The sequence below is a fragment of the Simochromis diagramma genome, unplaced genomic scaffold (assembly GCF_900408965.1).
Source record: "Simochromis diagramma unplaced genomic scaffold, fSimDia1.1 OVJJ01000816.1, whole genome shotgun sequence".
NCBI lineage: Eukaryota > Metazoa > Chordata > Actinopteri > Cichliformes > Cichlidae > Simochromis > Simochromis diagramma.
Window position 1 is genome coordinate 18,790,731 of NW_024386908.1, and position 16,313 is coordinate 18,807,043.

The following is a 16,313-nucleotide window of genomic DNA, read 5'->3' on the forward strand; positions in this document are numbered from 1 at the left end:
ACCGCATAAAGTGGAAAATCATCCATTAAGACACAAAATAATTGTAAACAGATGAAAACTGAACACAGAAAAATAAATTACAATTAAATTAAAGATTTTTTACAAAGAGAAGCAAATGACTACAAGAGAAACAATCTGATTTAAAGGACACAACGCATTCACAGAATTACCGAAAAGAAAGAAAGAAACAAACAACCAAAAAAAACCCACACACTACATCACTATCATAACCCACGCATACACACCTGTGCGTCCACACACCTCAACACTATGTCAGGAATGTGATCTCATCTGTTTACTAGCATGGCTGTAGAAACAGAAAAAAAAAGCATCACCATGTTGGTTAATTTTTTATTTATTAATTTTTTTGCTCGACAATTCACGTTTGGGGCGCTGTCGTGAATATTTTTGGAACTTTTATGGCTCCACGGCTCAAAAGCAAAGTCAAAACAAGCCGACATCGGTGCTTGTGATTGGCTGCAGGGACACCGTTTGTTGTATGTTGTGTTTGTGTGCAGCCATGACGTTCTTCCTCCTTTCTTTTCTTCTCTTATCTGAACCGTCTATTTTCTGCTCTCTGATAACTATCGGCAGGTAGCGTCTTTCCAGGAGGGCTCGGGTCTGAAAGGAAGCCGAGACAGACTGTCTCTGTCTTTAACACACACACACACACACACACAGAGAGAGAGGGTGTGTCTGCAGGTTGAATACACCGGTTGTTAAGGAACTTTCTCAACACTCCATAAAACCTGTTAATGTGTGTCCACAGGTAGTCTGGTCGCAGAGACAGACACACACAGAGCGCCTCTGTTTAGCTTTATTTTAGCAGAATGCTCCTTTACTCTTGAGCAGACTAACGGCGTTATGGCTGATTGGCTTTTACTGCCGCTCACAAAAACCCCAGCACATTTCATTCACTCATTCATTCATAAAGATAAATATGTAGTCGTGTAGGCTGCGTGTGAGCGTGTTTCGACACACCGGGCTGTTCATTAGTCAGGCGGAGGCCTCTGCATGCGCCCACATACGGAACATTAACATAAACAGAAATTGCTGTATGTGTTTCTTTATGATTGCAAATGTGATTTAACTTAAAGCTGCTTATTTCCAGCTTTAAATGTTTTTAATACTTGGGCTCTATTAGAGCAGCTTTGTATGATTCATATTTCAAAATAATCCTTTTTCATCTTATAATGAGCCTTGATTTTAGCCCCTCAGCTCATCCACTGTCTGAAAGAAGCAGTTTTACTGCCATTTGTTCACTTGTTAGGACAACTTATTCTGATTGGCTCCTTCTCACAAACAAGAGGTTCGAACAGCAGCTGGGTGTGGCTTCTGTGCTTCGATAGCTAGAGGTGTGCGTAGAGCTAGAAGTGGGTGTGCAAGTGACTCACTTTTGGAGCCTCAAGTGGACATTAGAGGAACTGCGAGTTTTGGGACTTCCACATTTGGCTGTATTTTTTGGTCTCGGAGGTTCCTGATCATTAGAGTATTCGGAAGCCTTTTGGTTCACAGGGTTACATTTAAAGAGATGCTTAATAGGAACATCTACTGCAACAAACAAGTTAAAGCAGATTGGAATCTGAAGATATGAATGAGTTAAAAAGGTTTTTACGTAATACAAAAGTTCAACTTTAAGAATAGTACATTTTCAGAACAGTTTTTTACTTTCATGAATCTCCATATTATCAAACAGTAAGGTCTCTCCCCTGTAACATTAGCTGCTGGATCACCATTAGCTCTTGGCACAGACATGGAGCACCATATGCTGTCGTATTATGTTATCACATCAGCACCATCCTAAGGATCTCTGGAGGGTCACTACATGTTTAGCGCAACATGACACTGACCGTCAGTGGAGATCAAGTCTGGAGCATGAAAAAGAAAAAGCTGTTAATGAAAATTACTTGATAAGTTTATTAGTTTGGTAACTTTTGGTTTGTTTTTTCTTGTTTAAAGAAAATTGCAACAAAACACAAAACTATCAGTTCATAACAATCATTGTCACCTTTACATGTCTTTCCTCGAACACCTGCTCGCCTTGACTCGGTTTTTAGGGTTTTCCATTACGTGGTAGTACCTGGTACCAGGTACTTTTTTTGGGCAGGCTTCCAAGCAAGCTGAGTCAAGCCAAAACTGTGACATCAACACAACGCATGACAAAAATTTGCCAGGGAGTAACATCACTAGATGAGTCATGAGAGCTACACGCAAACCAACAGTGTGGTCTAATGTCGAGAAACAGACGCTTACCACCGGTTTAGCAGTCAGTGTACAATCGCCCTGATCTCCTCGATTGTTGTGTTTGTGTTTATGTTGCACAAAAATGATGTAACGGGACTTTTGCGTTGCTATAGCACCAGCTCATACAGCTCATACATTGAGTTGGTACTCAATTGTGATGGCAAACTTGAACTAAACCGAGTAGAGTCTTGTAGACGCTCGTGGAAAAGAGGAATTACTGCTGTGTTGTTGCTGTGCATGCCGTCACTGATGTTGTCGTTGTTGTTGTGACTGTACTGTACATGAATAAATCTGCATGTGTGTAAGATTCCTATTGAAAGTGAAGGAGGTTTTCAGATGAAGAGATAGTTGCACAATGATATAGTTTTAGTCTTGCTTGTTTGTTCCAGAGGGTGTGCTGACACTGCACCACAGCCTACAGACTCACACAGCAAACATTATGTTTTCTTTTTAATTGACTCTTTCCTCTCCACACTGAGAGAAAACCCACGGAACAGCACCCACCGCCTCACCAGTTCAATCATTTCTACTCTTTATTATTGTAATTATCTAATACGCCATCATAGAAAAATGTTCCACTCAGAGTAACAGCAAGAAAAGCAGCATATTTACAGGTGGAATCATTTATTTAGAAAGCACTGATGACCGAGGTCCAGAGGCTGTTTTCACTGCCACACAGATTCGAAATCGAAAGAAAGTTGACTGAAAGCAGCAGACAGACAACAGTGTGTCGTATGTTTTGATTTCCTTCACGGAATACACACCCAACCACACACACACACGACTTTGCAATGAAGATGAGAAGATGATGACAATGGGAGTAGGTATTGTTGTGCTTTAACAATAAGTAAACATCCAGCACTGATTAGCATGCTGACAGTATAAACATACACAGGAACTACAAACTGTGTTTGTTGTCTGACTGAAGGCCAGAGCTTTTATTTTGAAATTGCCAAGTTTCCTGTGCACTCTGAGTCAATGTTTCTGTCAAATACCGGAAACAAAGTTATTATGGAATTTATAACAAAAACAACAATGATATTATTATTATCATTGTTGTTTTATACTACTACTACTACTACTACTACTACTACTACTAATAATAATAATAATAATAATAATAATTACATTTAAAATAGTTAAAAAGGGTGAAATATTTTACAAATAAATTCAAAATTAAGTATATCTAGAAATTAGACTTAAGAAATTAAATACTGTTTTTTATATCTGTATATATTTTTATATGTTTTATTGCAAAATATATACAAAATTATGTTTATTTCATGGATAATAGAACGAAAATAAACAAATTTAAAGAGATTTATGAAAAGTTTGAATGTTTTTGCTGCAAAAACAAAAGAAAAAGATTTATGTTCTGATTGAAGATATTTTGCATATACAATGTAAAATTATGCCAATCTGCCTTTAAACCTGCTCCTTTTTACAAAAATAAAGTTACATCTTGTACATTTCTATAACAATAAGTTCCTAAAAAAAAATTTTATTTTATTTTTTTAAAGCACATCTTATTTTTCTAAATAGGGGAGGGATTTTCTAAATGTTTGAGATGAAAGTATTTTTAATATAAACAAAAAACATGTTTTACTGTTATTTTTTTTCTTTTTGTTTAAATATTTTATTTAATTTGTATTTCATTGCTGTCTTATAACTGGAGAGCACTTTAGCACTGTGGTGTTTGCTCTGCTCTATAAATAGAGTTGAATTGGATTTGATTGGATTGATTAATAAAGATTTAGTAACTGCAGGGTTTTTGGGGCAATAAAGTGCATAAAGTCAAGAATTTAAGGAAAATGTTGAATTACTCTGAAATATTTTGAAGATAAATTGTAATACTTTATGAACTTCCCAGAAACTCTTTCAGGATCTTTGACTTTTTCTGGACCTTGAAGTACAGCAAACTGTTGATACTGTAAATTTAAAGTACCGGATCAAAACTTTTCCAAAAGATCTTTAAGGCAGACGCTTGAATATTTTCTGAGTTGTTTTTTTTCTGGAGGAGAAAGAGAGGCACATATGAAGAACAAGGCGAACAGAAGGATGAAAGAAAAGACGAATACATTATCCATGTTGTGTGTTTTTCCCTCTCGATGTTGTGGTGGACGAAGCTTTGTGTGTGTGTTGTCTATTTTCCGTCTCCTCTGGCTCAAACTGATGGATATCAGACGATTATTCAAATGTCGGCGGGCTGCAGAAAGACAAACTCTGGAGAAAGAAAAGAAAAGGGAACTGTGTAGTTTGGAGGCGTAGTGTGACAGTGAGGCCTCTCTCAGTTTTTGTCTTTTTTTGCTCTTTCTTTTTGCCTTTCTTTCAGTCTTTCGGGGGTGGGTCAGCGGGGGGCCCCCCGAGGCGAGAGAACATCGGGAGGTTTATTCCCCGGTCGGTTCAATCAGTCTGTGTCGTCTCCTCCAAAAGGAAAAGATACCTCAAGATAAACAGCAGCTCTGTCAGATCTGTGTTTGTGTGTCCACGAAGGTAACCTGAGGCGCAGATGATCGCCTAAAACGAGCTGCTCAGTCAGTGAAATAAGAAAAAATGTTTATGAATCAAGACATCACGAATTTATCTGTCTAAGACATTAGTTCTGGTCCCTTGTGTAGCAAAAATGCTCAGAGCTTTAGAAACAGTACAAAAGTCTGAAGGTGTGACGATCCGTGTTTTTAACGTAGTAGCAGAGATAAGAGAGAGCAACAACGTGAAGCTGCAGCAATGAGGAAAGCTGCAATCACAGCTTCAAGAATGTGTTTGCTTCTTCTTACCAAAGATGCAAACAGCAGTCAGGACCAGGCTGTACCTGTAATCAAATCTCTCACCACAGGATAAAAACAGGATGTTTTCCAAATCATTTGAAGCTATAAGCATTTAAAAATAGTAAATGTTCGTAATAACAAAGATTCAGACAAGTTCCTGTGCAAAGAGACAAAGCTGCAAGTTAAATGTTGGTGGTCCTTGGGTCCTCAGGCAGCGCTGCATTAAAAACAGACCTGATTCTGTGGTGGGAACTCCTGCATGGGCTCAGGAACACTTCTGAAAACCATCATCATCATCGAACACAGTTCATCTCTGCATCCCAAATTAAACATGAAAAGGTACTACAAGCCTCATTCATCCAACACTTTACTCCATCCCTTAAGCTTTTCCTATCATGCACACAGTAACACTCAGATTCATACATCAGAAGCAGTTGCTTAAGGACAATTCAACATGTGGACTGAATGTGCCAAATATCAAGCAACCAACCTTCCAGTTATGACATAATCCAATCTACCTCCTGAGCCACAGCCTCCTACAAGTTTAAAATAGGATACAGAAATGTCACCAACCGCCTTTCCTGGGAAAAAAACTGATTTAAGATGGCAAAGTGGAAAACCGTCCTGTAGTCTGGCCAAAAAACCGGAGATTCTTTTAGGACATCTAAGAAAAGCGCAACAATCACACCACAGTTCAAATCCAGCATTCATGTTGGTAATACCACTAATGCTGAATGATCTACAGTTTCTTGGACCAACATATGCTGTCATCCATTTTATTTTTTTATTATTTCAGCAACATAATCCCATCAGACAGTTCAACACAAGTTACAGGGAGGCATTTAGTCCAGGTGGGATGCTCAGTCTGTGAAGGCACCATTAATAGTGAAAGATGTGCAAAGTTTGGTGGAACATAAACCGCTAAATAAACCTTTGTCTTCTCCGAAAAGCAAGACTGTAAAAATATATTCTACTTGTTTTAGACAACTGGTAAAGAACCAGCTGCCTGCAGTCCAGACATGTCACCCACTGAAAACATTTAGAGGATTAAAGAGCTGAAAAATCTGACCAACAGGTCCTGAGCTGTCAAGCAGTTAACACTAAGTTTTCAGGATTACAGGAATCAAAATGAGCTCATATTTTCAATATACAGTGTAATCTCATCCTTTCATTACCATTTTTTTAGTGTCCAAAGTTTTTCTTAAAGCGAGATAAAGGAACCACATTCATTGTGCCTACATTTAGCAATTTAACGCAGCCTTTTAAAAAAGCTTAAGTAATATCAGTGTAGCTTACTTGCTGGGATGTTTTGACCTCAGATTTTAAGATCTAGGAGTAGAAATGTCCAAGTGCTGATGGAGCCCAACATTTTTATTGTGGCCTCACGGTTGTGGAGTTTAAATCAATTATCTCTGATAGCTTAAGGCTATTTCAGTATCACTTTCTATTGTCTGCCTGACCTCTCCCATACCCCCACAGGAAGACAGGTAGTCCATTTACCTGTCTGTCACGTCCTCTTTTAACTAACTGTGTGAGTGTGCAGTGGACCGTGGCGTCCACAAGGACCATCCGATGACAGCTGAGCTCAAACCAATGGAGCTCCCTCACACTAAGACTCCACTAGTGCAGACGTGCAAACACTCAGGACTGCAAACGGGCTACCTACCTTCCTGTGATGTCACGTGAAAGGTCAGGAAGTTCACTCTTGCTAAACATCTGCATTACCTGGAAATTCATTTAATTTTAGAGCTGTTAGTGTAGGAAAGTGCAGACATGATTTATATGCTCAGGGCTCGGGATGTCCAATATGGCTGCCAGAAGGGGCGTGGCTACAGAATCCTTCATATATACATCAGTCCATTCATCACATTGAGGCTAAATGCATTCCTGTGTTGCTGCTGTCAGTCACACGTAGAATAGAGACTTCCAGGCCCATTCAGACTTCAGGCAGCTCTGCTTAGGCATGCAGCAAGTGTATGCACACACACACACACACACACACACACACAAAGGCATTGACAGATGGCAGTATTCAGACTGACGGCGGTCAAACAGACAGACAGACTGAAGGAGATTGTAAAGCGACTCTGAGATCAGTTGCTTTCCTCAGAAGGTCCCTTAAAGTTCTCACAACAAACCAGGAGGCACAAAATCACAACAGGACATTCGAGCTGATATTTTAATTGATTGTTTCTGGTTTCAAAAAAGTGACATAACAAGTCCTGATCATAGACAACAACAAACTCATCAACTGTTTGTCTTCTGGTTTGAATCAAAACTTTTGCTTTCAAGATTTGTTGCATCAAATTGATAACAAAAAGCTGAGTATAGTTGTTTCTCTTTGATGGTGTTCTACAGCTTCTTGTATACTATAAGCACATGCTCAGGAGGACTGAATTTAAGACAAACCCAACTTATGAGAGGCTATTCATGTCTAAGCGCTTCAATTCACCCAGAGGACACTTATGAGAGAGCAGCTTCTCAAAAAAGGTTTTCGTAAATAAAAATGAATTTTTAAAACCTTTTTTGGAAATAAATGCAATTGGTCAACCTATTATTCTTTAATTTGTCTTAAAGTGAAGCTGATTTTGTCCTTATATTGCTAACATTCTGCTGACATATGCTAATTGGCCATTGAATTGGCCAAGTATTTAAATTGGGGCATGTTCTCTTCATACCAGTTACTATTAATAAACTGAGCGTAGCGTTAGTTCAGGTCAAGTCAAGCCACAAACACCATCAGTCTTAAGCCTTTTACATATTCACATCTTCATATTCAGTCGGTGAATCTTATACCGTGGGCATATTTAGGCTGCTTTAGACCACCTACAGTTGCGGCACATCTGCAAGCCACTTTGCAAACCACTTCCATCTGGCTCCTCCTTTTCATGCTGTTCCGAATTAATCAATGTCATTGATGTGGTCGCACTGCTGCTCTCCCCACGTCTGACTTTCAGACAGAAGGTATTTTCTGTTGATCCTTGTTTGATATGTGGAAAAAAAATTAAAGTGGGCTAATGTCCCCAATTTTCTAGGTTACAAATATCAAAAACAGAATAGAAATGGACACATTTGTTTAACGCCAGAAAAAAGGACTATATCACAAATGTATTATAATTTGAAGGTTTCATTTGAAGATATTACATTAATGCATATTCTTTTCAAAGAACCATAGTAAGTGAGCAGTTGACTTTAAACTGTTTGGACAGGTGTGGACTATTCCTTTGTAATTTCTTCATCAATTAAGCAGTTTTGATTTCCAGCATTTACATTTAGTAATAATAAAACTAATGACTCGCGTTTAGTTTTAGGTTTTTAGAGCAGGTCCCTTCTGTGGACGCAGGGTTTTGTTGTTGTTTTTTGCACCAAAACAAAAATGTAAAAATTTATCTGGTTAGTCTCCAAAACAAAGAAAGACACAGGAACTCCTTGATGTTTTGTTGGATTCGATTCCTGATTGGAGCTTTAATAGAGACACAAAGACTCTTTGATTGGCAGTCGCTGTGTGAGTGGGTTTGTGTGTGTCCATCTGCCTGTCGTGGACGAACTGTAAGGAAAGTGCTTTCACTGTGAAGCACACACACACACACACACACACACGGTTGTTCTGAATAGGGGAAGGTTTTCTTTAATGAGAGTGAAATTTAAATCCTGGACATTGTGCTGCTTTGCAGCTACAGCCAAGACGAGCAGGTTTTCCTTCCACACACACACAAAGTACAATGACGTAATGCTTTTGCAGAAGCTGAAACAAGTCTTGTATCGAGGCCGATGACCTGCTGTGAGGTGAAATGGATTTGAATTCATTTAAGTGTCTTGCTTTAACAGTAGTTTACACTCAAGTAGAAACACTAAAACTTCGCAAATACTGTTGTTACATGGCCACAGAAATCTGTAGAACTTCTTTAAGCAGCCATAAAACGTCTTCCCGGAGGACACCAGAAGCCTAAAAAAAAACCTGTGGAACCTCTTTCAAAAGTCCAGAATAACTTTCTAAGACTCACTGAAGCTGAAAAGAAGTCCTCAAGGATCAAACATCAAACTTTTTGTATACGATCACTTTTGGGGTGTATTCTTCAAAGACTTTCCCAGTCGTCTACATTTAAAATTCCACTGAGTCCATTTTTCGGGCTGTTTAGCTTTTATTATGATGCGATCCAATAAGCTGTCATAGCACCCAAGCTTCCATTAACCTTTAAGGACCCCTTTCAGGTGCTCCTGAAAGTTTAGCGTTTCTGTAAAACTAAATGAAATGTCTCTAAGCACACCTGAAAACTCCCTCCTCAAAAACAATGAAACAGCTTGAATTGTTCCAGGAGCCTCTTTAGAGATCACTGAATGTGACGAAACATCCTTAAACATCAAACCTCTTTATTTACCTTCATGTGCACCCTAGGATCCACAACCAAAACTTCCTGAAGAACGCCTGGAGCTTCTGCAAAACTCTTTCACCAGCTGCACCTCTTGAGAAATCCCTCTAACCTTCTCAAAACCTCCAGGAAACTCTACATTTGTGGGCTAAACTCAAGGATCTGTTAATCCTCTATCAGAAGACACCAAATTGTCTTCTGATGTTTCAACACCCTTGAAACATTGTCAGTCCACACATTCCTGTTTGCCTGTAGAGGAATAAATTAAAAGTCCTTTAAAGAATCTTCAATGTCTCTAAATGTATGTTAGAATTCTACAATCCTAAAGCTTCAGAGAAACTATCAAAACATCTACAAGAATTCCCTGATATCCCTGATGTACTTGAGAAGTCTCTTTTAAGGATCACAGAAGCAAAGAAAAAACTCCAATACATTCCTAGGTATTGCCAAGGGATAACTTCCTGATAAACGAGGTAATCTTCTTCAAAGGTCTTGAGACCAGCTGGATCAGAAACCCCCAAAAACCTTATTAAAACTGTTCTTATACTCTTCAAAGTTGATAATCTGTCGATCATCCAATTATTTTTTCCAGTCAGCACAACCATTTAGAAAACTTTAAGAACTCCTTCAACAGGTTCCTGAAACAATTAAAAATCTCTTAAATGCCTTTAAAGAATGAAACCTGAAATATCAGAGCTCCTGTAAAACTGCTGAAACCTCTCCAAATTTGTCTAAACGTAGAAAGAATAGAATCACTTGAAAAACTCCAGGAGCTTCTTCAATGAGTCTTGGCTGAAAACGGTTTCCGAAATAACACCTGTCCTGATGTTGGCACTCTTACCCTGCAGTCTGTGCAATGTCTACAATAAACTTCAAATAGATCCTTCTAGAAAGGGTGAGCTTGTTTACACGGTCTCATTTGTATACTTTCCATTTCTGGAATATATATAAAACAAAACAAACTTGTAGCAAAAGGGAACACTAAAAAGCAGAAGCCAGATCTTATTTTCTGGCAAAACGTCACCTTCTTCTAAGGTGCATGGAGAACAGCATCAAGTGTAACAACATTATTATTTGACTGATGCCTTTGGTTTGTGACCTTCACATTACACATAAGTTTTACACAAAATGAGTGTAGGTTGTAAAAAATACAAAACAACTACGTATATGTCCAACATGTGGCTCCACAACGTACCTGGTTATAGATTCAGCTAAGACATGAACTTTTAAGTGTTAAGGCCGGACTCATAAAATCTGTGTAATATTTCAAGCATAAAAAATATTTTTTGGACTCACCTATTCTTAATGCAGCTGTTCACAATACCGCCGTAATTTTGATGGACGAATTTGTGGCATTTATTATTTTTTGAACCTCAGACATACACATAGACACTGCTCAGGTCAATAGGCTCTCTGAAATGATTTCTATGCCTTCTCTTACGTGGTCCGAACCCTGCTAACGAGAGTTCATACTGCCCCACCAACATCCTGAAATGTGCACAAAAGCAGCTGTGCAACACAGATTCAACTCCTGGGTCAAACCATGAAACTGACCCTACCTCTGCCTTCTCCTGAGAATTAGATGAACCCAGAATCTCAGTTTCTTCCTTTTCTTGTTTAGAAACATCAGGACCAGCTCTTCATCGATTGGTGTCCACTTCATTTTTTTCACAGTGTGTGTTTTTTGAGGGTGAATTTTCTGTAAAAAATGCAACAAGTTCAAATCTGAAAAATTCTGAATGTCGTGTCCCTGTTTGTTCTCGGTGTGTAATGGCTTTTACTCAAATTTTAATTCTTTAAGTCGTATAAAAATAATCCTACTGCAGCAGTTAGTGAAGAGAGCAAAGGTGTTTTTGTATCAGGCTGTGAACGTGTTTTCTCTCCTCTAACGTTGGACATTGTAATATGGGAATCTATGGGGACTGACCCACTGCTGGAGACTGCCTCAAGTGGGCATTCGGGGAACTGCAGCTTCATTGGTGCTGTGGTTGAATTTGGGAAATTATTTTTGTCTCCAGGTGTAAATTCAGTGATGCACTCTGGGTCTCTGCAGATTAAATGTTTTTCCTTAAACATCATGAACCACAGCACCTGACATGCACCCGAAAAACAGGCACAGAGGACAGGTGTTCCGTTTCTCACCACTACATAACATCACCCGTGCGCGCGCGCAGGCACGATCACACACACACAACACTTACTTTGTGCAGACTTTGGATCAACAGGTTACCTTAAAGACAAACGAAAACCTGCTGACTTACAGGTAAGATGTGAAGACGCTCAGGTTGCTCGGTATCTCCCGGAGGCCCAGGTCCGAACAGTCCACCCAGTGCAGCAGCCCGTCCACCTCACACCGGCAGCGGCCAGGGCAGCTGGTCCGCCCCGCTCCCCCGACCTCGTCCCCGGAGCTGTTCAACCCAGCTGCAGCTCTCTGCACCGCGGGCACTGCGGAGCTCCGCATCTCCAGCTCAGCCCCGGCGCTCCTGAAGCCCACTGAGAGCAGCGCAAAGGCGGCTAGGACAGGCACAAACCCTAGCATGTCCTGCGTGGTCTGTCCCCGCAGGGTGAAAGTTTCAGTCAGAAGTGATGTGGAAATATAAAGTTGCAGCCTGGGATCCGGATCACGTTGTGGTGGTTTTTGGTCCCTACTCACCAGAGGCAAACTGGAAACCGCTCAGTTTTAACTTCCTCTGATCCGGATGTAAAGTGGAGCACAAAGAGGATTTGAAGAGTGGAATAAAAGTGCAGGTTGTCTGAAGTTTGGTCGCTTTCCAGGCTGAACGCGTGGAGCTGCACAGCCAGAGTGTGCGTGTGTGTGTCCCTCCACTCACTCTACAGGAGTGCGTAAACCGTGGTTCACTTTATATAGGCGGTGTGTCTCTGCTTCTGCGTGTGCCGTGATTTTATAGCAGCAGTGGAAAAAACAAGTAAATATTAAAATCCACAGAACATGTCCCTCATTATTTATGTCACATGCATGTCCCCCCCAATAAAAACGTACAGGAGAGGATTAACTTCAATTTCCTTCACATAAAAAAGTAATTTCCACCACAAATTGATATAGGACATTTATTATCTACTTTTTATTTACTTTAGTATTTATTCGTATTATTTCTACTGTTTTAACTATTGTTAGCATGCTTCTTATAACAAGACCCAGGAAACTGTTCCTCACACCCACAATCGGTCGCTGAGCCTGGCTCTGCCAGAGGTTTCTTCCCGTTAAAAGTAAGTTTTTCCTTCCCTTTGTCAGCAAAGTGCTTGCTCATCGGGCTCTTCATTTTGTTGTTGGGGATTTCTCTCTGTTATTGTAGGGTCTTTACAATATAAAGCAATTCGACGCAACTGATGTTATGATTTGGTGCTATATAAATAAAACTCAATTAAACCGAATCCTTTCAAATGGTTTAATGAAGCTGAGTCTGTTAAAAATTAGAGTCTGAGGTTTAAATTTTCCTCAGAAAGGACCCCAAAATCCATCTGATTAGTGCATCCTTCCAAGTGCTCAAAGGAAACCTGCACTCACATTTGAAACTCACTTCTTATAAGCTGTGGAAACATGAAAGACATTTAAAGAATTTCATGCATTTTATGCATAAACTTGCAGGTTTTTTTTTTAAATGATGTTGATAATGAGCTGAACCATCTTCTCCATCTCTTTGCTCTTGGCCTGCAGTCCCACCAACAAGCCTAGCTTGTTCGCTCTGCAACAGAGTGCCGACCTGTTTAGTTGTTGTCCCCCCAACAGCTATTTGTCCCATAGCTGATGTTGATATGCTTATTTATTGTAGCTGTTTTTTCTCTTTTACATTCCATTGAAACAAAACGTAACTATAACAAATAACTTAACAGTGCTAATGTTTTTCAGCTGTTAATCACAGTATTTTTTTAACCTGTCTGCAAAAAATTAGGGGTGCACAAAACAGTCTCAGCAAGTAATCTTGTTATTCATATTCCAGAGCCCTGTGCTACAAAGCAAGTTCATCATAGCCAGCATAGCTTTCATTACCTTCACTTAACCTGATATCAGCAATCAGGCTCAGAGGTCACATGTCAACTCTGTAAGTCAGCCCAGGTTTCAATGGTCAAGCTACAAGAAAGGGGTGGTGCTGGCAGCACCTGACCAATCACAAAGAGGGATAAATGTGCTGGCAGCAGAGCAAGGAAGAGAAAAGTACAGTATTAGAATAATATGAAGTGATTATAAACGCAATACAGACGGAAAGTAACACAGTTGCTGGCAAATAAGCTGTATGAGTATTAGTAACAGGAAAAGCACCAAATGGCAGTTTAGTATTCAAAATGCTGTATGAACATGTGCACACTAAAACTGGAAAAATATTAGTATTTGAAGCCAAAGAAAGCTGACAGTACATGTTAACATGTAGCAGCCCTGTTATTACAAATCACAAAATCTGATATGTTATAATTATTACCTCATTAAATTATTATTTAGATGTGCATATGGTAGTTTGTATTCTTTGAACTGTGGCTTTTAATGATCTGAGAGTAAAGATTAAATAGATTAAACATAAAAACTGAATACAAATGTAGTGCAAATTTGATATAAGGTGAATAAAGTATAACGACGTGTCCTGTTTTAGGATTAAAGATTAATCACATATTAAAGATTTCAGATAACATTATTATAAAAAAGAAATTGTAGTCAACAAGAAAAAACAAAAAAGTGAATAAAGTCACATCTGAGAATCTGTATTTCCTACTGATGCTCCTCTGGGAAAGACAGAGACTTAACATTAAAAAATGGCTTGACTTTAACTAATTCAATCACATGTAAAAGTTTCCATTTAATTTCATTCTATAAATACAATGTAAACATTTAATGGAATGTTTAGTATGTTTAGTATGCATTCACCTTATACTGAGCTCATTTAGTCTAAGTCATTGAATAATATATATATCATCCTGCTATTTGTGCACAGAGGTCTGAAGGATCTTCCGGGAATGGTGACACTATTTTCTGGAGTATCGATTAGCTTGTAGCCAGTGATTTCATACCTGTTGGTCTTTAAACTTGAATATATTATCTCTGGGCCCTTCATAATAAAGAGCCACGGTTAAATTTCATGAACTGATTGTCAACTGATTCATATACACCAATGGAAGATTTTTGACTTTTAAAGGATGGAAAATAGTGTAGTTTTGGAGCTTTTGGTGAATTATTGAATCCCACATCAGGACAGGAGTTTTTTTTTAAATACATAAAACTGTTCAGCTGTGATTAGAAAAGATGATGTTTGAATACTGGAATACACCATAATGAGGGTTTCAGGTATTTTGTATTTGGAGGTTTTTGGGGCACTTCACCCAGAACACGAGGGGCTAGAAAAAAACCTTTTTTTCTGCATGGAGAGGCTCAGTGAGGTCACAGCATTGTAATTAAAGTAATTAAACTCAGCCATAACAGACTGATTTCCTTTCTGATTTGCTGTCAGATTCTTTTCAGGTTGTTTTGCTTTTCATTTGTCTAATTTGTGTATTTTTTATCTTCTTAGTCTCTTTCTTTTATTTTATATTTATTGGAGGGTGTTTGCTTTGAGTCTTTGTGTCTCTTTGTGGTCAATGCATCAATAATCCAGCTTTTTGAGTAAAAACACAAATTTCACATGTAATAAATTGGTTGAATGTTGTGATTTATTTCTTGTTTATTTTCTTCTTATATATACTCAACCATCTACATTATTAGGTAGACCTTTTCAGCTGCTTGTAAACAGAAATATATGATTTACCATCACATCACAGCAGCTCAAAGCTTTTAGGCATAAAGACATGGTCAAGACGACCCACTGAAGCAGGCTACAGCAGCAGAAGACCACACCAGGTGGTGCTTCTGTCAGCTAAGAACATGAAACTGAGACTACAGTTTTCACAGGTTGACCAAAACTGGAGACTAGAAGATGGAAAAATGTTGTCTGGTCTAGTAAGTCTCCAGTTCTGCTGCGACATTCAGGACGTAGGAGAATTTGGGGCAAGCAAGAAAGCATCCATCCTACCTTCTGTCAAAGGTCAGGCTGCTTTTAGTTTCCATCCCCTGAAGACCAAAACATTCTATCTAATGATGCTGCTTCTAGCAGAATAACGCACCATAGCACGAAGGTCAAATCATCTATAACTGGTTTCTTGAACAATGAGTTCACTGTACTCAAATATCCTCCACAGTCAGCAGATCTCAGTCAAACAGAGCACCTTTTGAGATTGGAGTTGGAACGGGAGATTCACTCATGGATGTGGAGCAGACAAATCTGCAGCAACTGTGTGATGCTGTCACATTTACAAGAACCAAAATCTCTGAGAAATGTTTCCAACATTAAAGCAGCTCTGAAGGCAAAAAAACAATCAAATCCAGCACTAGCAAGGTGTACCTAACAAAGTGGTCAGTAATCTGATGATATACTTGTTCAGTATATCCAGGCAGAGTAATGCTAGCCTGACTTTTAGGGATTCCTGGTAATTCAGCCTTCCATGAACCCTGAAATCAGAAAAGTCTGATCTCTCACATGTCCCCACAAGGCCTGAAAACAACTCAAGTCCTCACTAAGTCAGGTAAACCTGTACACTAATTTGATGTTAATGGTTAGCAGTTCTGAGATCCTGCTGCAAGTTTCAAGGAAATAAGACACAAAGGGGTGGGGGTGAGGTAAAGCTGACATAATAGTTGTCACCACACACACACACACACACACACACACATACAACATGATACAACAGTATGAAGAAACCTGTGTGAAAGCAGGAAAGATTTCTGTCTTTCTGATTATTTAAATGACATAAAAAAACAGAACTCAGGGGAAAAATTCAGAAATGTAAATTTGCAAGAAAAAAATGAAATATTTATGAAGGAAACTATTTATTTTGTGACCAGGTTGCTTCACTTTGTCTGGACCACAGTGATAAATCACCTAGTTTAAAA

General features: G+C 38.9%; 1 protein-coding gene across 1 annotated transcript in view; it reads right to left on the minus strand.

Moving 5' to 3' along the window:
• Positions 1-12,641, minus strand: part of LOC120736083 (leucine-rich repeat-containing G-protein coupled receptor 5-like) — a 49,698-nt gene extending 37,057 nt beyond the window's left edge. The window contains exon 1 of the mRNA XM_040036044.1: positions 11,644-12,641. Within this exon, the coding sequence (XP_039891978.1) occupies positions 11,644-11,921 (278 nt within the window). The 5' untranslated portion in view covers positions 11,922-12,641. The remainder of the gene's footprint in view (positions 1-11,643) is intronic.
• Positions 12,642-16,313: the final 3,672 nt, after the last annotated feature.